The 27,673-nt window shown below is 43.2% G+C and overlaps 1 protein-coding gene across 14 annotated transcripts in view; it reads right to left on the bottom strand.

Annotated features, from left to right (window-relative positions):
* Positions 1-7,028: 7,028 nt before the first annotated feature.
* The window catches only part of LOC134227373 (afadin), a 351,841-nt gene continuing 331,196 nt past the window's right edge, over positions 7,029-27,673 (bottom strand). For 10 of the 14 annotated variants that reach the window (XM_062708792.1, XM_062708841.1, XM_062708890.1 and 7 more), the window contains 5 exons: positions 25,145-25,285; positions 24,743-24,869; positions 22,423-24,685; positions 9,176-9,294; positions 7,029-9,106 (listed from right to left, as the gene is read on the bottom strand). In XM_062708792.1, the coding sequence (XP_062564776.1) occupies positions 8,926-9,106; positions 9,176-9,294; positions 22,423-24,685; positions 24,743-24,869; positions 25,145-25,285 (2,831 nt within the window). In that variant the 3' untranslated portion in view covers positions 7,029-8,925. Of the gene's footprint in view, positions 9,107-9,175; positions 9,295-22,422; positions 24,686-24,742; positions 24,870-25,144; positions 25,286-26,435; positions 27,505-27,673 lie in introns of those variants that run through there. The other 4 variants (XM_062708850.1, XM_062708858.1, XM_062708868.1 and 1 more) reach the window with 4 other exon arrangements.

The following is a 27,673-nucleotide window of genomic DNA, read 5'->3' as shown; positions in this document are numbered from 1 at the left end:
AATTTTTGAAGCACTGTCCGAGAAACATTTATTTGATTCTTCGGGATTTTTTTTTCTGGAATATTTAGTAGCATTCTCGAAATCCTTTAAAAGAATTATTTTGACGTTTTTTTGCATGAATCTTTGCAGGATTTTTCACAGTATTCTTCGGTTTCCTTTGCAAGAGTCATTGGAAAATTTCATCTATCTAAGATTAAACAAGAATTTAAAAGATGGCTCTTTAAGAATTCTTGCAAGATTATTTAAAACGTTGTTGCAGCATACTTTGCTACCCTTTTAGCGAACGTGCTGAAGTATAATTAGCAAAAATTTCAAACGACTTTTCAGAAACCACATGGTTCTTCAGGTATTCCTTGCAGGATCCATTGGAAAGCTTTTGCAGTATTCTTTGGAATGCCTTCGCAGAACTCACTAAGAATCTTCTGAGACATTCTTCGAACAAATGATTCCTCTGAAACCCCTCGGGAATCTTTTTATTTTTTTAAAATCATTCCTTTCACTAAAATAATCGGAAATCCTACGCAGAAATGTTCAAGAAATTCACGTAGGATTTTTGGGCAAATTGAATATGAGCTTGATGACTGTACGTTTCGTAGTTGCTACTCCGTGGTTGACCAGAATAATTGTAATTCCACAGGGCACCAACGGATGGAGCATGGGTGTTGTTCTCCAATCTCAATGTTCACAGTCCAAGAGCTCTAAACTTTTCAATGGTTTTCAGCTGTTCATCAGGATGTTGGCTTGGTATGAAAATTTTACTATAAACGAGTCCACTGGAAATCCTTTAGGAATTTTTGCGGAGGCTGCTCCAGATATTCCTCCGGAATACCTCTGGAAGACCCTCCAGAAATTCCTCTGGAAGTTCATCCAGGAATTCCTCCGGACGTTCCTTTAAGATTTCCTTCGAAAGTGTTTCCAGAAATTCTCCCAAGAATTCTTATGGAAGTTTCTCCAGTAATTCTTGGATGGCTTTCTAGGAAAAATGTTGGTAATATTGTTTGACTATAATCTGTAGACTTTGAAAGTTCCTACGGAAATTTCTTCAAGGAGTACACTCTAGTAATTTCTGCGGAAGTTGATCTAGAAATTCCTGCGGGAGTTCCTCCAGAAAATCCTCTGGAAGTTCTTCCAGGTGTTCCACTGGAGGTTCCTCAGGAATTCGTATGGAAGTTCCTCCAAATATTCTTATGATGACCTTTCATTCTTATAGAAAGTCATCCAGAAATTCCTCAGGAAAGTAATACAAGAATTCTTCAGGAAGCACCTCTAGGAGTTCTTGTAGAAGATCCCCCAAAAATTCTGAAGGAATGTCATCCAGGAATTATTTTGGAAAGTCATCCAGAAATTCCTCATGAAGGTCATACAGGAAGGAAATCCTCCTGAAATTCCACTAGGAGTTTCTCCGAAAGATTCTCCAGGAATGTTTCCAGAAGTTTTTTCCAGGAACTCCTCTAGAAGTTCCACCAGAAGTTCCTCCATAAGTTGCTCCGGAAGTTCCTTCAGAAATTCTTCAGGAAGCATCTCATGGAATTTCTCCGGAATTTTTTTCAGAAATTTGTCTGAAAGTTCTTCCATGTATTCTCCCAGAAGTTCCTCCGAGAATTCTTCTGGGAGCTCACTCAGAAAAAAATCTCCGTGTGATCCGGGATTTCCTTCTTCCAGTTTCAAAAGTTCTTATGGTAGGTCATCCAGGAAGTTCCTTTAGGAATTCCTACGGAAGTTCTATTCGGAATTCCTCCGGAAGTTCTTTAATGAATTCCCCCGGAATTTCCTTACGAAAATGCACCTGAAACTCCTTCAGGAATTCCACCGGAAATTCTTTTAAGAATTCCTTCGGAATTTTCTTTAAGAAAATCCATCTGAAGTCTTAAGGAATTCCTTCGGAAGTTCCTTTAAAAATTCCTCCGAAGGTTCCTTTAGAAATTCCTCCGGAAGTTCCTTTCTGTAGGAATTCCTTCGGAAGTTCCTTTAGGAATTCCTTCGGAAGTTCCTTTAGGAATTCCTCCGGAAGTTCCTCCAGGAATTCCTCCGGAAGTTCCTCCAGGAATTCCTCCGGAAGTTCCTCCAGGAATTCCTCCGGAAGTTCCTCCAGGAATTCCTCCGGAAGTTCCTCCAGGAATTCCTCCGGAAGTTCCTCCAGGAATTCTTCCGAAATTCCTCCATGAATTCCTCCGAAATTCCTTCAGGTATTCCTCCGAAATTCCTCCAGGAATTCCTCCGGAAGTTCCTCCAGGAATTCCTCCGGAAGTTCCTCCAGGAATTCCTCCGGAAGTTCCTCCAGGAATTCCTCCGGAAGTTCCTCCAGGAATTCCTCCGGAAGTTCCTCCAGGAATTCCTCCGGAAGTTCCTCCAGGAATTCCTCCGGAAGTTCCTCCAGGAATTCCTCCGGAAGTTCCTCCAGGAATTCCTCCGGAAGTTCCTCCAGGAATTCCTCCGGAAGTTCCTCCAGGAATTCCTCCGGAAGTTGCTCCAGGAATTCCTCCGGAAGTTCCTCCAGGAATTCCTCCGGAAGTTCCTCCAGGAATTCCTCCGGAAGTTCCTCCAGGAATTCCTCCGGAAATTCCTCCAGGAATTCCTCCGGAAGTTCCTCCAGGAATTCCTCCGGAAGTTCCTCCAGGAATTCCTCCGGAAGTTCCTCCAGGAATTCCTCCGGAAATTCCTCCAGGAATTCCTCCGGAAGTTCCTCCAGGAATTCCTCCGAAAGTTCCTCCAGGAATTCCTCGGAAGTTCCTCCAGGAATTCCTCCGGAAGTTCCTCCAGGAATTCCTCCGGAAGTTCCTCCAGGAATTCCTCCGGAAGTTCCTCCAGGAATTCCTCCGGAAGTTCCTCCAGGAATTCCTCCGGAAGTTCCTCCAGGAATTCCTCCGGAAGTTCCTCCAGGAATTCCTCCGGAAGTTCCTCCAGGAATTCCTCCGGAAGTTCCTCCAGGAATTCCTCCGGAAGTTGCTCCAGGAATTCCTCCGGAAGTTCCTCCGGAAGTTCCTCCAGGAATTCCTCCGGAAGTTCCTCCAGGAATTCCTCCGGAAGTTCCTCCAGGAATTCCTCCGGAAGTTCCTCCAGGAATTCCTCCGGAAATTCCTCCAGGAATTCCTCCGAAGTTCCTCCAGGAATTCCTCCGGAAGTTCCTCCAGGAATTCCTCCGGAAGTTCCTCCAGGAATTCCTCCGGAAGTTCCTCCAGGAATTCCTCCGGAAGTTCCTCCAGGAATTCCTCCGGAAGTTCCTCCAGGAATTCCTCCGGAAGTTCCTCCGGAAGTTCCTCCGAAAGTTCCTCCAGGAATTCCTCCGGAAGTTCCTCCAGGAATTCCTCCGGAAGTTCCTCCAGGAATTCCTCCGGAAGTTCCTCCAGGAATTCCTCCGGAAGTTCCTCCAGGAATTCCTCCGGAAGTTCCTCCAGGAATTCCTCCGGAAGTTCCTCCAGGAATTCCTCCGGAAGTTCCTCCAGGAATTCCTCCGAAGTTCCTCCAGGAATTCCTCCGGAAGTTCCTCCAGGAATTCCTCCGGAAGTTCCTCCAGGAATTCCTCCGGAAGTTCCTCCAGGAATTCCTCCGGAAGTTCCTCCAGGAATTCCTCCGGAAGTTCCTCCAGGAATTCCTCCGGAAGTTCCTCCAGGAATTCCTCCGGAAGTTCCTCCAGGAATTCCTCCGGAAGTTCCTCCAGGAATTCCTCCGGAAGTTCCTCCAGGAATTCCTCCGGAAGTTCCTCCAGGAATTCCTCCGAAGTTCCTCCAGGAATTCCTCCGAAGTTCCTCCAGGAATTCCTCCGGAAGTTCCTCCAGGAATTCCTCCGGAAGTTCCTCCAGGAATTCCTCCGGAAGTTCCTCCAGGAATTCCTCCGAAGTTCCTCCAGGAATTCCTCCGAAGTTCCTCCAGGAATTCCTCCGAAGTTCCTCCAGGAATTCCTCCGGAAGTTCCTCCAGGAATTCCTCCGAAGTTCCTCCAGGAATTCCTCCGGAAGTTCCTCCAGGAATTCCTCCGGAAGTTCCTCCAGGAATTCCTCCGGAAGTTCCTCCAGGAATTCCTCCGGAAGTTCCTCCAGGAATTCCTCCGGAAGTTCCTCCAGGAATTCCTCCAGGAATTCCTCCGGAAGTTCCTCCAGGAATTCCTCCGGAAGTTCCTCCAGGAATTCCTCCGGAAGTTCCTCCAGGAATTCCTCCGGAAGTTCCTCCAGGAATTCCTCCGGAAGTTCCTCCAGGAATTCCTCCGAAGTTCCTCCAGGAATTCCTCCGGAAGTTCCTCCAGGAATTCCTCCGGAAGTTCCTCCAGGAATTCCTCCGGAAGTTCCTCCAGGAATTCCTCCGGAAGTTCCTCCAGGAATTCCTCCGGAAGTTCCTCCAGGAATTCCTCCGGAAGTTCCTCCAGGAATTCCTCCGGAAGTTCCTCCAGGAATTCCTCCGGAAGTTCCTCCAGGAATTCCTCCGGAAGTTCCTCCAGGAATTCCTCCGAAGTTCCTCCAGGAATTCCTCCGAAGTTCCTCCAGGAATTCCTCCGGAAGTTCCTCCAGGAATTCCTCCGGAAGTTCCTCCAGGAATTCCTCCGGAAGTTCCTCCAGGAATTCCTCCGGAAGTTCCTCCAGGAATTCCTCCGGAAGTTCCTCCAGGAATTCCTCCCGAAGTTCCTCCAGGAATTCCTCCGGAAGTTCCTCCAGGAATTCCTCCGGAAGTTCCTCCAGGAATTCCTCCGGAAGTTCCTCCAGGAATTTCTCCGGAAGTTCCTCCAGGAATTCCTCCGGAAGTTCCTCCAGGAATTCCTCCGGAAGTTCCTCCAGGAATTCCTCCGGAAGTTCCTCCAGGAATTCCTCCGGAAGTTCCTCCAGGAATTCCTCCGGAAGTTCCTCCAGGAATTCCTCCGGAAGTTCCTCCAGGAATTCCTCCGGAAGTTCCTCCAGGAATTCCTCCAGGAATTCCTCCGGAAGTTCCTCCAGGAATTCCTCCGGAAGTTCCTCCAGGAATTCCTCCGGAAGTTCCTCCAGGAATTCCTCCGGAAGTTCCTCCAGGAATTCCTCCGGAAGTTTCTCCAGGAATTCCTCCGGAAGTTCCCCCAGGAATTCCTCCGGAAGTTCCTCCAGAAATTCCTCCGGAAGTTACTCCAGGCATTCCTCCGGAAGTTCCTCCAGGAATTCCTACGGAAGTTCCTCTAGGAATTCCTCCGGAAATCGGCAAATCCCATGGAAATTTCTGCACGAATTCTTCCGAAAAGTGTATTCTGAATTATCTTCAAAATTCTTTATATTACTCCTCCCAAAAGCTAAGAAAAAATCACCTGGAAAACCCGCTAGGATTTAAACCGGAATATTACTCCGAAAACTCAACCAGAAATTTTTCCGCCTATTGTTTAGCGAACTTCTCTGGAAACTCTTCCAGAAATTCTCCCAAAAATACCTTCTAGTAGCTCCACAAAAATTATTGCAAGAATTTTTCCCGAAAAATCTTTAAAAATCCCTCTACATTTTGATTATTTTCCAGAAATTGCTCGGGACATTTGTTTTGAATTTCTCCAGATTCTCCTCACGGTATTGTCCAGAATACTCCACTAGAAACTACTCCGGGACATTCTTCTTTCAGAAGGTATTCACGATGGAACTTTTGTGGGAATAAAAGAATTCCTGAAAAAATTATGATGCTATGCGTGGGGATATTCTTGAAGAAATTGCTGATTTGAATCACTGGAGGAATTCCTGAAAAAAATCTGGATGTAATTCCGTGTGGATTTTCCAATGGTTCAATTTTACTACCACTGAATCAACGCTATCTCTTGCATTGATAGTTTTTCCCCTCTAAGCGTTAGGTAATTTATGTATGTTTGCAAAATTTAAACGTTATCTCATTATTATATGCCTGGCTAACCAGTGGAGATATATCAGCTTCCACACTGATATTCTTCCCTCCCCCTGTATACGGGAGTTTGGCAGGAGGAAGGTCGTGCGATATACTATCACAAATGTTGCCCTCCGCTCGCTTTCAAATCGACTTCTATAAAACATTCTTCATGCCCGCCGTATCCTAACGGAACCATCAAATTCTATACTTTCACCTCTAATTCTACCATGAACATGTACGTTGGGAAACTAAAGTTCGGAAGTACCTAATACACCCAAATAATTAATTAGTGTTTTCTCATTGTTGGACAATTATAATATCCTCGATCTGTACGCCTGCCGAGAAAATTCGTTTATTATTATGCATTAATAACGAAATGTTCCAGGAAAATATCCGTGTGATGAGTGTTCGGAATATGAGTCTGTTCGAGATTTAAGGCAAAACGGTACATTACGTATTGCATTTTGCCTACTGCGATTAGGTTGCTGTATTCACAGCTGACTATTTGACTAGGATTCCGATACTTTATGGGCACCTTTGATTTGTAACATGTGGCAACAGCAATATAATCTTTGTGTAGATATGGGAATTTTTATGACTTTTCTTTACGTTAAACATAGAACATTGACAAATGATATGTACAATAACATTTAAATATATGGAAATGGTACAAACAAAATAAAATGAAACATCGCGTTACTGTGTGAGAATCAACGTTCCATACAAAGGAAATCTTACCCTCTTTATGTCAACGCATCGAATCAACGAATACTGGAGAAGCACATTTACACCCACCACGCGCCAGGTGGCGACTAGCGAAATCACCGCTTTCGGCTGCTATGTGATTGCCACAGCTAGGTGGCTTTCAGTCTAGACACAGTAGAGGCCGATATCATGGGGACAACAAATGACACTGAACATGAACGGTGAAAATCCGTGATGTGCAATGTGCCATAACATAATGCCAATCTGACAAAAACACAAAAAGGGCATTTTATGAGTTACTAACTAATAAAATGCATTCTAATAGCAGTTCAATGTAGATTATTCAAATGGATTGGAAATGACTAAAATGCCATACATTTTTAAAATGTGATATTCAAAGAACAAAAAAAAAAGTTCTTATAGTAAACTTCTTCAATTAGGTATCATTCCGACAAACAATCATATAGATAATTGGATGGAGTTTCTCAATAAATAAATAATCCTCAATCATTTTTTAACATTTATATGTTTTGATGTATATGATCTCATCGAAGGGAAAGGGGTGGTCTGTGGGTGCTGGTGTGTTTTTGCGTGTTCATGTTAGTTGCTGCAAGTTACTATTTTATGTTAAAATCTACTCCATTATGAGTTTTCTCTTTCTTCTAATACAGTATATAATAATGATAGCGCAACTATACTGAGATAACTGTGTTGCTGTTATGCTTCTTGCTTTGAAGTGTATCTTGACATACTTTTATATTTAATTGGCGTACGTGCTGTGCAAAACTGGGGTGTTGGTGCTGTGTTATTCGATTTGCAATAGTTCTGAGTTGTGTGGAATAATTTCATCAGTTTTAAATCAACCTCCATGACTCGATGAAATGAGGAGTTCGTTATCTACTTGTTGCTATTGAGGATGCCTTATATCTCCATTAGTTTCTACTAAACGGACTTGAATATATAGAATCCTATCAAAGGTTTTTTTTATCAAAGATTATATTAAAAATATTTTATAACAAATAAAATCATTTTCCCTAAACATTCCATTGTTGTTTTCTTTCCTAAAAAAGATTTGTTTCTGCGTAACAAGATCTTTCTTAATTCACACGAGCTTCATAGCTCATTTTCTTTATATATATATAATTGCTAAGCTTGTTTTGTTTCTTTATTCACTGAACGATCTCACTTGAATAACTGTGGTGTAGTTATTTATTAACAAGCTCCACTACTACATTTAATATTTATTTCAGCGATAAAATGCATTTTAATTAGGGAAACAGTATGTTTTATAATAAAAGTACACATCTATCAAATCGTAATCGTATATTTCACAAGGTGTTTAAATACCAGTTTTATGTTCTGTTATTAAAATTGTATTTCAAAACCAGCTGATACAATTGGAGGCAAAAATTGACCGAAAAACTATTAACTTTGTATCCAAAAATGGGGAGGGAATTCGAAGTTGTTTTGTAGGTCACTTATGTCGAATAGTATGGAAAATATCTAACACTCTATGCATATATAGGACTTCAATACGAATAGTTTCTTCAACATTTTTAAAAAGGTTTGTATCCAATTGTTCCACTCTTATACCACAGTTTCTTTTCTCGGATCTCTCACGACCAGTCACGACCAAAACTGTCTTCCATTCTTTGTATATTTTCTTCTCGATTGGGTGTTTCAAAAATACACATTCATTAAATTTTACACGTTGCTCTAATTATGTTTGCTGCTGTAAAAAGTATCTATAAAAAAAATGAAAATATGTTTTCTCTTCATTTTTGGTCCAATGGGTTCCTCTAGTGTGTTCGCAGTTCTATCATTTCGATAGTTTCATTCATGATTTTCTAAATATTATGTTAAGCAGAGGGAGAGTGTTACACAATTACAATAGGATTTCTATATGTTGTTTCCCTTCTAGCGTTTTACAGTTCAATAATGTAGAATAACATTATCTTTCTTGTTCACTTTAACAGTTTAACTTTTCTATACACCTCTAAAGAAGTAACAACAAAAACCACTATTTTCCTCCTATTTCACTAAATTTATACACAATTCATCTCTTCGTTCGATCGTTTGTTCATTCACATAGTGGTGGTCAAACAGCACTTCGAAAAAAAAATCTGCAGTTTGCTTCATACAAATGATAAAGGAAATAGCTTTGTCCTTTGTCACATGTCGTCAATTGTAATACTACCCACATAATACAGATTTGTTCCGAATAAGCTTGCACTAAGCTAATTTATCGATTCACCCTGCACTTAAAACTTGTTGTATCTTCTGTGGTCCTGGGAAAAAAGGCATAAAAAGGCATACGACTGCTACTGTGTAGTACATATGGTAGTATTTGAGTGTATGTGAGCTGATCTTGGAGGGATATGAGGGTACTATTCTGCTCTTTCTTTCAATGCACGGCATCAATATCTCTTTGGGCGCGGGATATTTTCAGCTTGTCCTTAGGGGTGTTGTTCTCGCCCGATTCAAGTGCGAACATTTTCATCTTCTCCTTGAATGACAGCTTCTCGGGAACGGGTTCCGTTTTCTGTTTCTGCTGCTGTTCGGCCAACCGGCGGGTGCGAGGATCACTGGTTTGGAAAGAAAGATTCGAAACATAAGACAAAAAGTGTAGAAGTTTAATCGTAATAGTAGCTTACCGGTAGACTTCCTGAGCACCGATGACGCCCGGGGTGATTTGAACCTGCATGTTCCAACCTTCAGTTTCTGGAGTGGTCGGGGTGTGCAGCATTGCCGGCATGGTCTCGTCGATGAAGCGCTGTGGAGTATGAAACGTTTATGAGATTAGTTCCACGATACGAAGGTCAACCACGGAGTACGTCAGTATTATTTTTACGTCTCGTTTCAAAAGGATGGGAGTGGTTTACTGCTTGTAATTGCCAAGCCTAGTTGGATAAACGTACAACTCGTGCTGAAAAAAACATCTTCTTGCAACTTGTTGCACAATAGTAGTTTGTGCAACTAGTTGCAAAAAGATGATTTTTGCGGTAGATAATCCTGCCTTTGGAAAATTTGATGTCATGCCCATCAAATTATTCAATTTATTACGTGACACAGAGAATACATTATTCAAACACTCTCCTAAGCCAATTAAGTTAAATGTGGTCATGCAACTATTGTTCTAATGCTAGTTTTCCATTAAAGCACCCAAATGAGTGCTATAATGGATTTTATGCAACCCATTTGAGTTGCATAATGTTCATTAAAGCACCCATGTCATTGGTATGGAAAAGTAGGCCGTTTTATCACTCAAATGACAACTGTAAACCAGGTAGTAGTTTGTGCAACAAGTCGGTCTGTCGAGCACACAATGGGGCGCGATAATATGAAATCTGTTTGTTTTCTGCAGCAACATGATTTTTTGGCAAGATTGATCATGTGAATTAAATAAAATTGTACCATTTTGGTACAGATACTTAAGTCCATTTTTCGTCATTGCAAAAAATAGCGTGTGCAACTCGTTGCAAAACTAGATTTTTTCAGCACTCGTAGTATTTATCCAACTCGGCAAGCCTCGTTTGATAAACGTACAACTCGTGCTGAAAAAATCATCTTTTTGCAACTAGTTGCACAAACTACTATTATACAACTCATTTGAGTTGCATAATGGTCATTAAAGCACCCATTTCGTTGGTATGGAAAAGCAGGCCGTTTTATGACTCAAAGACGAACTACAAACCAGGTATTATGACCAGGAATGGCAAAAAATCCATTATAACACTCATTTGGGTGCTATAAAGAAAAACCAACGTCAGAATAGTATTTGCATGACTACATTTTGCTGAATTGGTTTGGGTCAGTGTTCAAATCGTGTATGTCGGGTAATAAATGAAATATGTAGTTTGAAAGACATGACACCAAAATTTACCAAAGGCAAGTTCATCTATATGCTATGCAATGGACTAACCCTAGAACAATTTGATTTTATGATGATTTTATAACACTCTTGTAGATTAAATAATGGTCTTCCAGAGCATTATAAAACCTAAAATGTTACTTGGAAAACCACCATGACGTCACGCGCCGATTTTCAGTAAGAAGAAAACATCCTGCAGCGGATGTCACTTTTCCGACCGATAAGACGATCCCCACCAGTGCGTATCCAAATGGGTGTCTAGTATAGGAACGAAATGCGTTCATATTTTATTTACGCACTTGTTCTCGCACCAGTTGTTTCTATCAAGGTTGTTGAAATGCAATCATGTTTCGCACCGGTGGTGGATATCCGGTTGCTATTCTAAAGAGGCAAACGGATTCAAAAAACCAGAAAAAAAAATTATTTTAAAATCTTTTAGAACCCGTTCCAACTTTTGTAATACAGTAGCCGCTCGATAACTGCAAGATGTTTACTTTTCAGTTAACGAATGCCATTCGATAACTGCAACGCATTCTAGACGTCAAACGGTTGTCAATCGACGTCAAATGCAAAATGCAATAAAAGTGCATCCAAATGTGCAGCGCAATGCAGCTGTCATTTAATCTGACATCAGTTTGAAATTTAGCGGTCCGATAACTGCAAAACTGTTGCAACTATCGTATTGCAGTTAAAAAGCATTGCAGTTAAATGACTTGCAGTTATCGAACGTCTACTGTACAAGTATGCGAGTATAGCATTTTGTGATTAACAGATTAGGTAGACTGCTTGGTGGTGCTAGCTTAAATACAACAATTTAGTGAGGTGTGTATCTCGAGATCTATAAGATTTAGAAAGATTTTGTCTTCTACCAAGTCGTTCGGGTAGCCATAACATTCATGATGGAGTTTAGTTTGGAATTCAGGCGCATTGCGGCGCTAGTGAATAAGAAATAACCTGATAGATTAAATATTTCCAAATCTATTAGATTTAGAAAGTTGGCTTTTTCTTATATGCCGTTATTCGGATGGCTTAAACCATTCCGATGGAGGCCAGTTTAGTCAGAAAGTCAACCGCTTGGAGACGCTGGTATGAAAGAAATTATCTGTTTGATAAGATATTCCCAAATCAGTGAGATTTTGGAAGTTGCCATTTTCTACAAAGTTGTTGTGATGGTCATAAGCATTGTGATGGAAGAGAGTTCAGTTAAGTTCAGTTCAGTTAGCTTTTCCTTAGTTATTCATTGAAAGCTTTCGAATGCCCGTCATTGTAGAAGTCGGCAATATTCTAACAAAATCAGGTTTCGAGATATCTAACCTATCAGATAATGTCTTATAAACTAGCGCCGCCAAGTGGTTGTATTTCAAACTAAATTTGTTTTTATCATGATGGTTTTGACCACCCAAACAACTTTGTAGAAGATGGCAATATTCTAAAAAATTTAAATTTCGAAATATCTAACCTATCAGATAATGTCTTATACACTAGCGCTGCCAATCAGTTGAAATGCAAACTAAACTAACCTCCATCACAATGGTTTTTATGATGAAGAACCGAATAATTTCACAGAAGAGGGCATATTTATTATTTGTTAGTTACTTTATTTTTTAGTGTTAAGGTTTGGCAACGGTTGGAGCGGGTCGCCAAATTTGCCAACTCGCTATTCACCAAAGGTTGCGTTTACATTTCCCAAACCCGTTTACCAACGGCCGGTGCGAGTTCGTGTCATGATAGAGGTTGCTATTTTGGCTTTATTTACGCACTGGTGGGGATCATCTAAGAAGAAGAACCGTTGAAAAAGAAGACGCTCGTGGTTAAGTCCCAATGAGAATAGATAGAAGGTGAGGAAGAAGACCAAATGCAAGTGTATTAGTGGATGATGGAAAATGTAAACAGCAAATGGTGACGTACATATTTGCACGGCTTCTTATGGGAGCTCGTTCGAATGTAGTAGTGAAAGATTTTTCGCCATACACGAAAGGCACGCACACAATATATGGATTTCCATACCTTAGTATTTATTTACATTGGTTAAGTCCATGTGCCACGATAGCATGGAATATGATTGTTCTCTGTGGTAACATAATTTATTGGCGAGAATGATCATGTGGAGTAAATTGGACTTTTCGAATTTCAACACGGGTGGTAGTGCTCAGGGTTTGCAAAAAACGCTCTCAATAGATAACGAACAACAATAAAAGTAGGCAAAAACTGTTCCGAATCGTAACAAGCCATGATAACAAATTTATCAAACTTGAATACAAGTGCGAAAAAAAAGGAATCGGATAGGCAGCCCCCACAGAAAAGTGATGATTTTCGCAATAAAGGTAATAAACTTTTGAGTTCTTCACGGCCAGAATCACCAACACTAATGTCACTGTGTAAGATGTATAAAGTAAATATGGGTGGTAATTAAGGTGGCTCAAAAAACACTTTTTTAAATTTTTTGATGGGCCGCCCTCTTATTCGGATCTATTTGATGCCCTGATGCTCTGGACAAAATTTCAGCCAAATCGGTTAACGTTTAAGCGGTGCTAAACTCGTAGGAAGTTTATATGGAAAAATGTATGCAAAAACATCCAAAAACAGTGATTTGCAGTTGGACGACACAATTTAGGATCAAGAACCATGATACTCATTCAGTTCTTGTAGAATTAAATACAGAATTCTATGCTGAAAACCGCGAGAAGATTGGAGTTTATTAGGCAAAGATATTAGCATTTTACTGGAGTGTTGTAGGAGTGAATTATTTCCTTTCAAAGGTAAAAGAAACGAAATTTGCTCAAACCCCACTTCAGTGAAATGCTAATAACTTAGCCGGGCAACCTCTAATCTACTCGCGGTTTTCTGCATAACATTCTGTATTAAATTCTTCAACTCAATAGAGGAAGATCTCCATTCCAAACATAGGAATATGTCATACCCCAGAAACCCATTAGCATAGCATAGCATTAGCATTGTTACAGTGTAATTCGTAGATTTGACACTAGTGATACTCATGTTTTACTTTTGAGATCCTCATCTAGAATGCTATCAGAAATCAAGAAGGGGAGTGCTCTTTGATTCCAGTCTTAAACAAAAATATCAAAAGCATGACGATTACTACTCCTGGCCACGCCCATCTTCACCGTCACTAGGTAGAGGAAGGAAGTGTTGATGTGGTACTTACTTAACGAGAGGCCACCGACTTAGCGACACCCTCATAAGTATCACGGAGTTGGATAATGAGGGAGGTAATCGTTGGGTCAGGATTTCCCTATAGCTGACAATGTAACCGTGGTAGATCTTACCCCGTAACACACCACGTAAAGGTGTCTACCCAGCGTTACGGGACAATGTGATACCCCAGAAACCCATTGCCTAGGAAGAGATTCCCCAGAAATCAATTCCCCTGAATGCACTACTCCCCAGAAAACCATTCCCCAGAATACCACAATCCCCAAGAAGACTTTCCCCAGAATGTCCTAATCCCCAGAATATCATACCCCAGAATGCAGCATTTCCTAGATTAGACTAAATACCACAAAAAAGTTCGTATTAATATCAAATAAGAACAAAGGAATTATACGCTCCTTCGTATTATATGCGAGCCTTAACAAACAAACCAAATTGGGTTCGGTTCAATCAAAGGTAATTGCCTATTTCCGGGGATTAAACCACCCGACTTGGACGTTAATTTACAATGTTGTGAAAACTCATATGTGAATATGTACGTTATGTGGAAGATATTGATTTGGAAAATGTATTGGAGGTAACCACTTTCCCTTCGATGGGACTGGCAAATAGCTTACACAACCTCACTTGATCAGTACCGTTGCTGATGAAGAATGTGTATAGCCGCCAGACATTCTAAATACTCACGCTCCTCTAATGTGGACGTGTACAATGCACATGTGGAAGTATTGGCTTGATAAATGGCGAGTGATTTGACTATGTGTCCAATTTGGGAATCTCGAGCTCGTTCAGTAGCCGCTAGGTTGCGAAGGCCGTCGGAGGTCCTTCGTAGCTTAGTTGGTTAAAGCACCAGTCTAGCGTACTGTAGGGTCATGGGTTCGAGTCCCATCGAAGGGAAAGTGGTTACCTCCAATACATTTTCCAAATCAATATCTTCCACATACATACATATTCACATATGAGTTTTCATAACATTGTAAATCAAATTGGATTATTTTGCGTCATTCTGTGCAAATGCGTATTTAGGAAGGGAACATATACTATTTTCCTTTGTTCCGGAAAAATGCGTGCATTAAAAGAAGGCAGCATATATCGTTTTGCCTTATTCCGGGCAACGGGGCTACCCCTTGGCTTGGCATAAGTCCATTTGGCATAATGCCATTTGGCATAACGAGTTGAATAGCCAGGGGCCATTTGGCATAAAGACCATTTGGCATAACGACCGTTTGGCATAACGACCGTTTGGCATAATAAAGAAAAGTAGTCAAAATGATTTTAGGGCCATTTGGTACACCCAACCAGCGGATGTTAGATTTACTAACAATTCTGTATAAGAATCTACCAACACCTGTATAAGAACTGGGCATATGCGAAATTGTTAGATTCTTATACAAGTATTGTATAAGAATCTAACAATTTTGTTAGCTTTTCTAACAATATTTGTTTGATAGCTTACATTTTTTGTATAAGAATCTAGCAATTTCGCATATGCCCAGTTCTTATACAGGTTTTGTTAGATTCTTATACAGTGTTCGTGTAGGAAATCGCCCAACCCTATCGTCTGCCCCTGCGACGTGTGGCCCCTTGCACACCTGTCACATTGCGCGCCATTTCGACTCCAGAACATTCGAAGAAAAAAAAACGTATTTTTCAGTCTGTGAAAATCCATCAAACAGAATAGAACAAATAAATCTAAGTTTGTAATTGAGGTTAATCCGGTTCGTTTTATTTTGAGATCCGCTTGCGTTCCGTGTTCGGTCGTCGGTCCAGTCCAAGGCCAAAAACATACAGAATTGTTAGAAAATCTAACAACCGCCGGTTGGGTGTACAACGACTATTTGACATAATGACCATTTGGCATAAAAATCAAAAGAATTATAAAAACTCTAGGCAGACTTCGAATTGAGGCAAATGCATGCATGCATTCTCGTTATAAGGAGAAATCGTGTGCTTCAGAAGATGGAATCATCAGCTCATTTGTCATAGGGCCGATGCCCACGTAGCGTTTTTTCAACGCTGCATATATGCTGCTTTTCAATGCTATGTCCATTTAGAATCCGGAATCATTTATTGTACGGAAAGTGACCGCTGCAAGAATTCTTTTCCAGCGGTTTGTCTACCTAGGCGCCCACTTGCACTTGCTGTGGTATAAATTTCAGGATGTTTCGGGCAGCGAGTCAAAAATTATTCCAGATGGAAGCCGATAGGGGCCCTCCTTAGCCGTGCGGTAAGACGCGCGGCTACAAAGCAAGACCATGCTGAGGGTGTCTGGGTTCGATTCCCGATGTCGGTCTAGGTATTTTTCGGTTTGGAAATTGTCTCGACTTCCCTGGGCATACAAGTATCATCGTGCTAGTCTCATGATATACGAATGCAAAAATGGTAACCTGGCTTAGAAACCTCGCAGTTAATAACTGTGGAAGTGCTTAATGAACACTAAGCTGCGAGGCGGCTCTGTCCCAGTGTGGGGATGTAATGCCAATAAGAAGAAGAAGAAGAAGGAAGCCGATAGGAGAGAAAAAATCTGCACACCCACTTTGATAATCCTGCTCATCGACGATGGGACCTACGTCAAAATGGATTTCGGACAGCTTTCTAGCCAAAAATTCTACATGGCGACGGCACGAGGAGTAGTTGCTGCGAAGTTTAAGTTTGCTTTTTGGACAAACTTGCAAAATACAGATGATTTTGGCAAGGGATATGCAGCTGTGGAGCAAAGACCTAAGTGTTTGTGACGAATAAGACGATGGACTTGAAGCTGTACAAGGAGGAATGTCTCAAAAACCGCGGTCTACCTTCCATAAAGCCCAAGATAAAGCCCATAAAGGTCCCGTGAAGTTTTGGCCAGATTTGGCAAGTTGCCACTTCAGCCGGGAAGTCATCCAGTGGTACCGCGATAATAACGAAGATTTCATCGATAAAATATATCCACGCAACTGTCCACAAATAAATCCACGAAAATGCCCACAGCTCCGGCCCATCGAGACATTTTGGGCAGTAATGAAGCGGAAGCTTAAGAAAAGTGGAGAAACAACTCGGGACGCGACTCAGATGGCCAAAATGTGGAATAAATGTGCCAAGGAAGTTGACTTCGGAGATGTGCAACTTTTGATGAGAGGAATAAAGAACAAGGTGCGAATTTTCACTAGAAACAAAAAGAAATGATTTGTATCATATTTTTTCCTCAAAGTACAGTAAATTACCTTTGTTTTGATGTATTAACATTATTTGTACGTCAATCCGTTACCGAGATACAGATGATTTTATTATTCCGGATTCTAAATGTAGCTTTATGTAGTTCTAGAAACGGGAAGGAATCTCCTTCATAGAACCTTGAACGTTGTGTACATAGTTTTCGTGGGCAGCAGAGAGGATTGTTTTATATTCCGGCTCAAAGTCACGAAGTCTCTCCCTGTCAGAAACGTTCTTTGTTACGGAAGTATCGGCTACGCAGCTTGTGGAGATTGTTGCAAAGGTTACGTAGCTCAATAGTCCACCAAGATTGATTAAAATCAGACTTTGAAGCACACTTCTTCCGAGGAACGTGTGTGTTGATAACATCAAAAAGAAGTTCGTAGAGGGCCGATAGCATTCCGTCCACTGTATCAAACCGCAGAAATGGTATCCAATCGATGTCGTCAAAAATCGAATTAATCAGATCGAAGTCGCATGCCGGATAGACATATATAAAACAGTCTACGTCGTCAGGCGTCTACGTCCTTAATGCCGCCTACAAACTGATATCCCAGATCATCTTCCGTCGTCTGTCACCATTAGTGAACGAGTTAGTGGGAAGTTATCAAGCCGGCTTCGTTGACGGCCGCTCGACAACGGACCAGATCTTTACTGTACGGCAAATCCTTCAAAAATGCCGTGGATACCAGGTCCCAACGCACCATCTGTTCGTTGATTTCAAGGCGGCATACGACAGTATAGACCGCGTAGAGCTATGGAAAATTATGGACGAGAACAGCTTCCCTGGGAAGCTTACCAGACTGATCAAAGCAACGGTGGATGGTGTGCAAAACTGTGTGAAGATTTCGGGCGAACATTTCAGTTCGTTCGAATCACGCCGGGGACTAAGACAAGGTGATGGACTTTCGTGCCTGTTGTTCAACATTGTGCTAGAAGGTGTTATGCGGAGAGCCGGGTGTAACAGCCGGGGTACGATTTTCAACAGATCCAGGCAATTTATTTGCTTCGCGGATGACATGGACATTGTCGGCCGAACATTTGCAAAGGTGGCAGAACTGTACACCCGCCTGAAACGTGAAGCAACAAAAGTTGGACTGGTGGTGAATGCGTCAAAGACAAAGTACATGCTTGTGGGCGGAACCGAGCGCGACAGGGCCCGCCTGGGAAGCAGTGTTACGATAGACGGGGATACCTTCGAGGTGGTCGAGGAATTCGTCTACCTCGGATCCTTGCTAACGGCTGACAACAACGTTAGTCGTGAAATACGAAGGCGCATTATCTGTGGAAGTCGGGCCTACTACGGGCTCCAGAAGAAACTGCGGTCGAAAAAGATTCGCCACCGCACCAAATGTGTCATGTACAAGACGTTAATAAGACCGGTTGTCCTCTACGGACATGAAACATGGACAATGCTCGAGGAGGAGTTGCAAGCACTCGGAGTATTCGAGAGACGGGTGCTTAGGACCATCTTTAGCGGTGTGCAAGAAGACGGTGTGTGGCGGCGAAGAATGAACCATGAGCTCGCCCAACTCTACGGCGAACCCAGTATCCAGAAGGTAGCTAAAGCCGGAAGGGTACGATGGGCAGGACATGTTGCAAGAATGCCGGACAGCAACCCTGCAAAGATGGTGTTCGCTTCCGATCCGGCAGGTACGAGACGGCGTGGAGCGCAGCGAGCGAGATGGGCAGACCAGGTGCAGAACGACTTGGCGAGCGTGGGGCGTATCCGAGGATGGAGAGATGCGGCCTCGAACCGTGCATTGTGGCGTCAAATTGTTGATTCAGTGTTATCTGTTTAGATGTCAACTAAATAAATAATAATAATGAATTTAGGAGTCCTCGTTGTAAAGTAGAGTTCTTCCAAAAAGTCTTAATGCAGCTGATTTAGGAATTCAACCAGAAGCCTTGCAGGAATCAATCGTGAACTTCCATGAATTCCTCCTGGATTTCATCAATTTTTTTTCCAAGAGATTTTAGAGAGTTTCTCCAGATATTCCTTCCGCAGTTTCTTCAAGATGATAACCACCTCCGTCTTATGTTGAGCGAGCTGCAGGCCTCTAGCGCTCATCCAATCCTCCACCGTGTTGATCGCGTGTGCTGCGGTCAGTTTTACCACGGGAATTGACTCCCCGTAGACTTCCAAGGTTACGTCATCTGCGAACCCGACGATCTTAATACCAGGAGGGAACTTTAGCTTCTGAACCGCGTCATACATAAGGTTCCATAGTACCGGGACCAGTATTGAACCTTGCGGAACTCCTGCGGTAATAGGTACGCTTCTCTGACCAGCAACGGTTTCGCATAATAGTACACACACGGTTCTGGAAATAGCTTTCCAAAATCCGGTACAGGGCCACCGGCAGGTTAAGCCGGTGTAACGAGAGCGTGATGGCATCCCAGCTTGCGCTGTTGAATGCGTTCTTCATATCAAGTTTCACTAACGCACAGTATCGAATACCTAGCCTTTTCTGTTGGATCGCTATCTCGGCGGTCTTTACCACCGAGTTAATAGCGTCCAACGTGGACTTACCCTTGCGAAAACCGAACTGCCTGTTGCCTGTTGAGGATGATCCTATCTCTGAACTGGATTGCTCATATTGAGTGTGCGATCAGCAAGGCAACTAGTGCCTTCTGGATATGCTCTAAAACATTTGGAAGAAAATGGGACTTAAGACCAAAAATGATAAAGTGGATCTATACTTCCATTATTCGTCCAAAACTGACATATGCTGCTCTTGTATGGTGGCCAAAACAAAAGAGGCTACTACACAGAAGAAGCTGACAAAACTGCAAAGGTTAGTGTCCATTGCTATAACGGGAGCGATGCGTAGCACCCCTTCAAAATCTTTAGATGCAATTCTTAATCTGCTACCATTGTATGAATTCATTCAGTTAGAAGCGGCCAAAAACTTAAAAACGATTGAAGTTATTCAAGTCAGGCGATTTAGTGGGCCACTTGAGTATTTCACAAACTTTTCAATATGGGCCAGTGATGAATATGAATGGAGACTGGATGAAACCTGGGGAGAACTATGACATTCCTTACAACATATATGGACCATTACGTATGGTTTGGGTTGTCGGATTCTCCTTCATAGAACCTTGAACTTACTTACTTATGGATCCTATACACCTCCGGTGGTGCAAAGGGCCGACTTGAAAGATCTCCATCCTGAGCGTTGCCCGGCTATCGCTTTAACCTGTTGCCAGGTTAGATTTCGATCGACTTCTTTTATTTCTTTATTGAGGCTTCGCCGCCATGAGCCTCTGGGTCTGCCTCTGCTGCGATGTCCCGCTGGGTTCCAGTCTAATGCTTGTTTACAGATTTCGTTTCCGCCCCTACGTAGAGTGTGGCCGACCCAGCCCCACTTCCGATCCCGAATTTCCGTCGCTATCGGCCTCTGGTGACAACGATGATGGAGCTCGTTGTTTGATATCCAGTTGTGAGGCCACCAGGCCCGAATTATATACTGCAGGCATCTGTTAATGAACATCTGCAGCCGTTGAGTGTTCTCCACTGATACACACCATGTAACCTTGAACGTTATGAACATAGTTTTCGTGGGCACCAGAGAGGATTGCTTCATATTCCAGCTCAAAATCACGAAGTCTCTCCCTGTCAGAAACGTTCTTTGTTACAAAGTATCGGCTACGCAGCTTGCGGAGATTGTTGCAAAGGTTATGTAGCTCAAGAGTCCACCAAGGTTGATTAAAATCAGACTTTGAAGCTCGCTTCTTCCGAGGAACGTGTGTGTTGATAACATCAAAAAGAAGTTCGTAGAGGGCCAATAGAATTTTGTCCACTGTATCAGACCGCAGAAATGGTATCCAATCGATGTCGTCAAAAATCGAATTAATCAGATCGAATTGCCGAATAGACATATATAAAACAGTCTACGTCGTTAGGCGTCTACGTCCTCAATGCCGCCTACAAAGTGATATCCCAGATCATCTTCCGTCGTCTGTCACCATTAGTGAATGAGTTGGTGGGAAGTTATCAAGCCGGCTTCGTTGACGGCCGCTCGACAGTATAGACCGCGTAGAGCTATGGAAAATTATGGACTTCCCTGGGAAGCTTATCAGACTAATCAAAGCAACGGTGGATGGTGTGAAAAACTGTGTGAAGATTTCGGGCGAACACTCCAGTTTGTTCGAATCGCGCCGGGGACTAAGACAAAGTGATGGACTTTCGTGCCTGTTGTTCAACATTGCGCTAGAAGGTGTCATGTGGAGAGCCGGGGTACGATTTTCCACATATCCAGTCAATTTATTTGTTTCGCGGATGACATGGACATTGTCGGCCGAACTGTACACCCGCCTGAAACGTGAAGCAACAGAAGTTGGACTGGTGGTGAATGCGTCAAAGACAAAGCACATGCTTGTGGGTGGCACCGAATCAACAGGGCCTGCCTGGGAAGCAGTGTTACGACAGACGGGGATACCTTCGAGGTGGTCGAGGAATTCGTCTACCTCGGATCCTTGCTTACGGCTGATAACAATGTTAGTCGTGAAATAAGAAGGCGCATCATCTGTGGAAGTCGGGCCTACTACGGGCTCCAGAAGTAACTGCGGTCAAAAAAGATTCGCCACCGCACCAAATGAGTCATGTACAAGACGCTAATGGCGTGAATGAATGACGTCGTCAGGCAATGCTGGCATGACATTTTCGTCAAGAAGCGCGATGATTGGTTTATGGTGTATATCAACAGGCAGTAGCAGAGACGTTGGCTCAATTATATCGATGATCTCAGGGAGAGTTGTAAATATCAGATCGAGAAGTCTTCCATTTATGTTTACAACACGGTTAATTTGCCTTAGGCCATTGGTGAACATTGCTTCCGTGAAGTTGAGCTTCGTCAGGTTCTTTGCATTGAGCATCAACCGAAACACAGCAGCTCAAAAGATTATGTCGAAGCTGCAACGGTGGTGGCGTCTTGGACAAAACCAACAGCTGCACTCACCCCGGCCGAAAAAATTTCGCGGGTGGACTGCGGGGATGCTGTATGTGAATACGGAGGTCATTGCGGTTCATGCGTGGATATTGCTGCCGGGGTGCTCTTTCCCTAAGTGAGTCAGTGTTAAAGACCGTTTAGGTCTCTAACACGGCTTGCAATCGACGGGTGGTGATGTTACCACCTAGAAGTCGATGTTATGTGTTTTATAATGCCTTGTGTCACATAAAATATAGGCATCTTTGCTGTGGAATGTGGTCCTTCCATAATTTTGGAACGCTAGCGAATCTAGCGGTTGAAGTCAAGCTTTACTGAAAAACGCGCATTAGACAAAGTAGCATCGCATGCTTTGCTGTCTCTACCTTCCGCTTTGGATATACGGGAGTACCGTTCGTCGATTATTGCTACACAAAAAGCCTGTACTTTGAAATTTGCAGTTTGTTCTATGATACATATCTGTGTGCTTGTGCGTAAGCATAAGTGTGAGCCTTCTCAATAGTCCGCCCTCCATCCCCACACTACCTGAGTTAACCTTCTCAGGTATCTGATTACCACCTAGCCAAAAAAAACGACCTCAGACAGAACAGCAAACTATTCGGTCATCAGTGTTTTGTTATAAGTTTTAATGATTTAATTTACTCCCCATTTCTATAAGATTAGGAACACTGAATTTACTTTCGTCAAAATATTAATAATTTTCATATCTACTTACATCCGGATCCGGTCGCTCCATGATCGTTCCCAGCTCACCGGCCTGTTCTCCGCTGCTTCCGATCAGGTGCCCCGCTTCGGTGTAGCTGCTACCCATCATGGGTCCGTTGTTTCCACCCGCAGCGCTGCCGTTGTTGTTCATCGCATTGGCCATGGCGGCAGCCAAGGCGTCTTCATCGTGGAACGAAACCCGTTTGTTATCGCGGAAGGCGGCATTGTATGCCGCGTTGTTATTCAGCATACTACTGCTGCTGCCGGTGGACGGGTTCGATGGTGTGGTGTTTGCGGCAAGGCTACTGCTGTACCGCGGCAACGTGTTGTTTTGAATGGGGTTTTGGTTGTTGTTGAGAAGGTTTTGTTGCTGTTGGTGCTGCTGCTGGGCTTGATGATCTGGAGTGGTGATCAGGTTGCTATTAAATGTCAGCTTGGTGGCACTACCGCGGATTTTCTGCTGTTGCATGATCATGTATGAGCTGTTGCGTTCAGGAGGAGGTGGCGGAGGAGCAATGGACGCATTGTTGTTTTGAGATGAGGGATCTTGGAGGTAGCCGTTGATAGCGGATTGATGTTCGTTAAGTTCTTCGTCGACACGGTCGGCTATATTGAGCTGATTCATGTCAACCGCCATTTGGGACATGAGTTGGTTGGCGTTTGTATTGTTCATCGTTATTTCGCTCAGATTGAATTGCTTGTCGTGGTGAGCGAAGCTAGCGGATTTCGCAGCGTTTTTCGATGGGGATGATGGTGTGCTGCTATTGTGTTTGAGAATGCTCTTCGGTTGGACTGCTGAGCCACCGGCCTGTTGCTGGAAGTTCGCAATCGTATTGGCGACGGATGTTGGTGACTGTTCGTTTGAATCTGACAGAGCGTCGGGGGTTTGTACTGAAGGCATTTTTATATCCACTTGCTTCATCTTGGTGAGTGGAGCAGAAATTGTGTTTTGGTTCTGGGCCAGTCGTAAAACTTCGTGAACTGATGGGTCCTTTCCGTATGGAGAAGTTTCGTTATCGAAGTCTTGGTCTTCTTCCATGGCGCGTCTTTCAAAATCTCGTTCTAGCATGAGTGTGCGTAGAAGATCGTCCTGTTGGGGGGTCCTTTGAGGTAAGGATTGTATATCAGCTATTTGCTGATCGCGCCAAGCGCGGATATGTTCACGGCGCATTTCAGTTTCTTTTTCTTTTTCTTCGCGTTCCCAAGGATTGCCTCCGGCATTGACGTTCTTATTTTGAGGTGGCACTTGTGATGGATAGAATCCTACTTTTGGTGGTTCTGATGAACTATACGCCGTTGAGTTGTTGTTTGGAGCAATTTTGAACAGAGGATGCGTTGCAGAAGGTGGAAGTGGAGGTTGGTCTTGGTCAGACGGCAATCCCGGACGGAGTTGAGGTTTGGGAGCTGTACTCGGAGGGAGATTTTTGTGTGAACTCAGAGGAGTACTCGGATGAGGACTAGCACCGCTGAAGCCAGGATGATGTTGTTGCTGTTGCTGCTGCTGCTGTTGCGGCAAAGAAGGAGATGGCATCATTGAAGAATCTACATTTTGAAGGCGCTGTTGCTGTTGTTGTTGGGATGGCGGCACAGCTTGATTGCGTCGTTTGATTAGCTCATTCATCTCTGCTAGCTTCGCTTGGCCACGAAGTAGCGAGGCATGCTGCTGTTGCTCGTTGGGATAAAGCTGAGGGGACATCATGGGGCTACCGTTTTGATAGCCGAACCCACTAGCTCCTCCCGAACCCCCGCTGATCATGTTCACGTTTTGCATGCTCTGGCTGGCAGAGATACCACCCGGATGCTGCGAGGGATGCTGATGCGGTCCCGGCTGTTGTTGATGCTGCTGATGCTGGAAGGAATGTGCTATGTTTGGCATCGACGGTGCCATCATCTGGTTGAGCCGCAAACTCTGTTGGCCTTGGGAATCGCGAACAAAATTGTTACCGATCATAGTCTGCTGTGGAGGAAGCTTCTGTAGCCGATTTTGAGCTGAACCAGCTGTCGCTGCTGCAAGATTCGGATGAGAGATGTTGCTACTTAGAGGGGGGTGCTGCTGTTGTGAAGGCGGCATACCGTAGGACATCGAACCGGTTTGTGTGGTCAGTAATAGGTTGTTTGTATTGTTGGTGGTGCTGTTATTGCTATTGAAATAGGCTGATACTGGACGGGTTGAAAGTTGCTGCTGCTGGGCTTGTTGATGCTGGTGACTGCTGCTGCCACTGCTGATAGATGCGCCCGGAGAATTGAGTGATGCTTGTATGGGCATTGGGGGTCTGAAAACGAGAAATCAGGATAAATAACAAACTTTTGAATAGTAACGTATGTCATACCGTTCTCCCAAATTAGGGTGGCTCTGGTTTTGAGTACGATAGACGCTGAGGTTTTGATAGAATCCTTGATCTTGGCTGGCACCTCCAGCCAGATTATGAATACTACGAGATTTGTTGGCTGTAGAACCTATGTAAATAAGTACAAGACGAATCTTAATATTTTGTCAACCTATTATGACACTATCAAATATTTGGGAAACTGTTTGAGTTTGGTGCAGATATTTGTACAGGTAGTTTGCATTGTGAGGTATGATTGCATGATTCATTATTCAAAAGTGCTGGTGATGATTGGTGCATTGGTCGGACCTGTGTATTTACGTACAAAACATGAAAAACCCTCACAAACAAGATCCCAATTTAGTGAAGCCGCATGTCGCTGCAGAAGCAGAAGAAGCATCTTACCAATATTACCAACGTGGTGCAGAGCTGGTACCGATTTGCTGTTGGGTAGTGGTGGGTGTCCAGAAGGGGAAGGTATCGGGGGTTTGCTGGAATCGCTGGTGCCTATGCGTGTCATGTCTCGTTCGGACATTCGTCTGCCACCTATCGTCAGTCCGAGTGAAATTTTACGCAGATGTAAACTATTTGACTCATTTTTCATTTCATACGGTACGTAACTACTATCAATAACTAATCAACGAATATAAATAATTAACCGCAGTGAGACATCAAACTAAGTAACAGCAAATTGTTCTAAGAATCAACGCATGCATCAACTACCAACAACCGAACTATGATAATGCTACAAAATCTATTTATCACTACGGCTGGAGAAAGCGTGTCAACATAACACCTGGCGAGTGACACCCCGCAATATAATAAAAGTACACAATAGATCGATATCACCCTTTGCTTTGGCACTCGGCACTCGATAGCGTGAGTTGACGATGGCGTGGCTGCGGTGATGTGCAGCATTGCAGAATGTAACTACAGTGAATTATGACAATCTGATAACACAGCTGGATTGCAAGTATGTTGTACCCACAATTAAATGGAAGGCTTCAACGGGGGAATGGGTGGCCGAAGGTTGACTATTTCGTTTTTATGAAGGCTGAATGGACGTTGGATTTAGAAAATTTAAGGAGTGGTATTACACCAGGATACTTTAGCATTTCAGTTGTGCCTGCAGTATTTTATCTTTAGCAACACTCCTTATCTATTTCTCATTAAATTAAATAATCTTCTTCATCTAAATATATTTACAAAAATACAAAATTCGTACGACCGCGTATCGCATAAGAATGGACAGATCAGTATCTGCTAATTTATATTCTTTTTATTTCTCTACTTACGAGGAAAATGTAATGATAAAAATGGAAAATAATAAAATTCGAAATCCAATCTTTCCGACGAAATGGCGCACGACTATTGATATGTATCGGAAAACCATCCGACGATTTGGTGGCAATTAGCATAAACATATTTTTGTTTTGCGAAATTGTAAGAAACAGCAGAAGTCGAGAATAGACTCGCCGTTTTTTTTAGTCCAATACTTTGACACTCAATAACTGTAGGAAGACTCCTACAACTATGCGGTCCCATTAGGTCCTGACCCAACCCGTTGCTACCAATTAAAAAGCAATAAAAATTAATAAATATGCAAAAAAATAGCGAATGCTGCTGCGCTGCTACAGTCCCATATGGCCAAACGCTAGAAATGGTACAAACGGAAAATTCGACCAAACAAGGTATATACGTTTCTGTGCGCGGATTGTAAGCGAAAATGTCAGGAAAATAGTGAACTCCCGTACTGTGTCGATGGCAGCTGGCATGCTCGTCACATCCGGGTTGAAGTTGTCAACTCCCCGCCGACATCGGTGCATTTCCGCTGTCATCCGCCGTTGACCGTGGAGAGTACTTTTGGTTGATGGATTTCAGAATTCTAATCAAATTGTGCTGCTTCTTCAGCTGGCGCAGCGTGGTCGGAGCGCGACCCACCGACGAGTATTGGTACGAGGACGGGCTGGAGGGCCGAGGTCGCGCGGGATTGACAGTTTCGGTTGATAGATCCGGACAGCTCCGCGCGTTGGCGGTGGCAGGATAATACATCAGATTGAGCTTTATGCGATTGTTTTCCACGTTGGTGCAATTTTTCCGGCACAATTTGACTTTTCGCAAAATGAATCCATCCGGTTGGTGCTGACCATTCCAGCTATGATCCACGACGTGGTACTGATTCAAATTGATTTCACTTCGAGTAACGGACCGGTTTGCATCGTCCAGTTTTTCGTATGCTTGAGACACGTATGGACAACGATCATAGACCTCACCGGAAAGAGTATGTAGCGAATCCTCACATGATTTACTTTTATGAGGTTCGCTTTTCCGAGCATTTCCGTCCATATCTTCGCCCATCGAACCAAACTCGCCCCACTGCTTCAGCTGGTTGACGATGCTCTGTTCCTCTAATGAGGATAGTTTGTCTTGTTTCCCGGTCAAATTGGGGGTGGATGAGTACAGTTTCCGTCGTTCGATTGGGGCAGATTCCACACAATTGTTGTTCGTATCACGTAAGGAATCGTAAAATTTAGTTAAAGCTTTCACCTTTCCGGGTATAACCTGTTCGGATGGTTCTTTCCGTTCGCTGAATTCCGTCGTAACCCTTCGAATATTGTGAGGTGTTGGTTCGTGAAGTGTGACAGGCGTAGTGGTAACTGGAGGTGGGGCATCAACGAGGGTAAAATCATCTTCTAGGAGTTTTTTCATTAGAGCACATGCAGTAGGAACGGGTGAATCGGTATTTCTTGGAAGAGGTTCTTTGGCTAGAATAATGGGTTTGTCGCCCCAATCAGGAAACAAGAGTGGTTCGATTAGGCGAGTAAACGGTTTTTGGCAAAGTGAAATTGAATGCATTGAATGAGGGGGCAGGGAATGATTGTTCTGGTAAAATCAGAGAAATCCATCAGCCGTTAAACAAAACAAACACCAAGA

This window comes from Armigeres subalbatus, chromosome 1 (assembly GCF_024139115.2).
Source record: "Armigeres subalbatus isolate Guangzhou_Male chromosome 1, GZ_Asu_2, whole genome shotgun sequence".
Taxonomy (NCBI): Eukaryota; Metazoa; Arthropoda; class Insecta; order Diptera; family Culicidae; genus Armigeres; species Armigeres subalbatus.
This window is presented reverse-complemented; position numbering and strand designations above follow the sequence as displayed.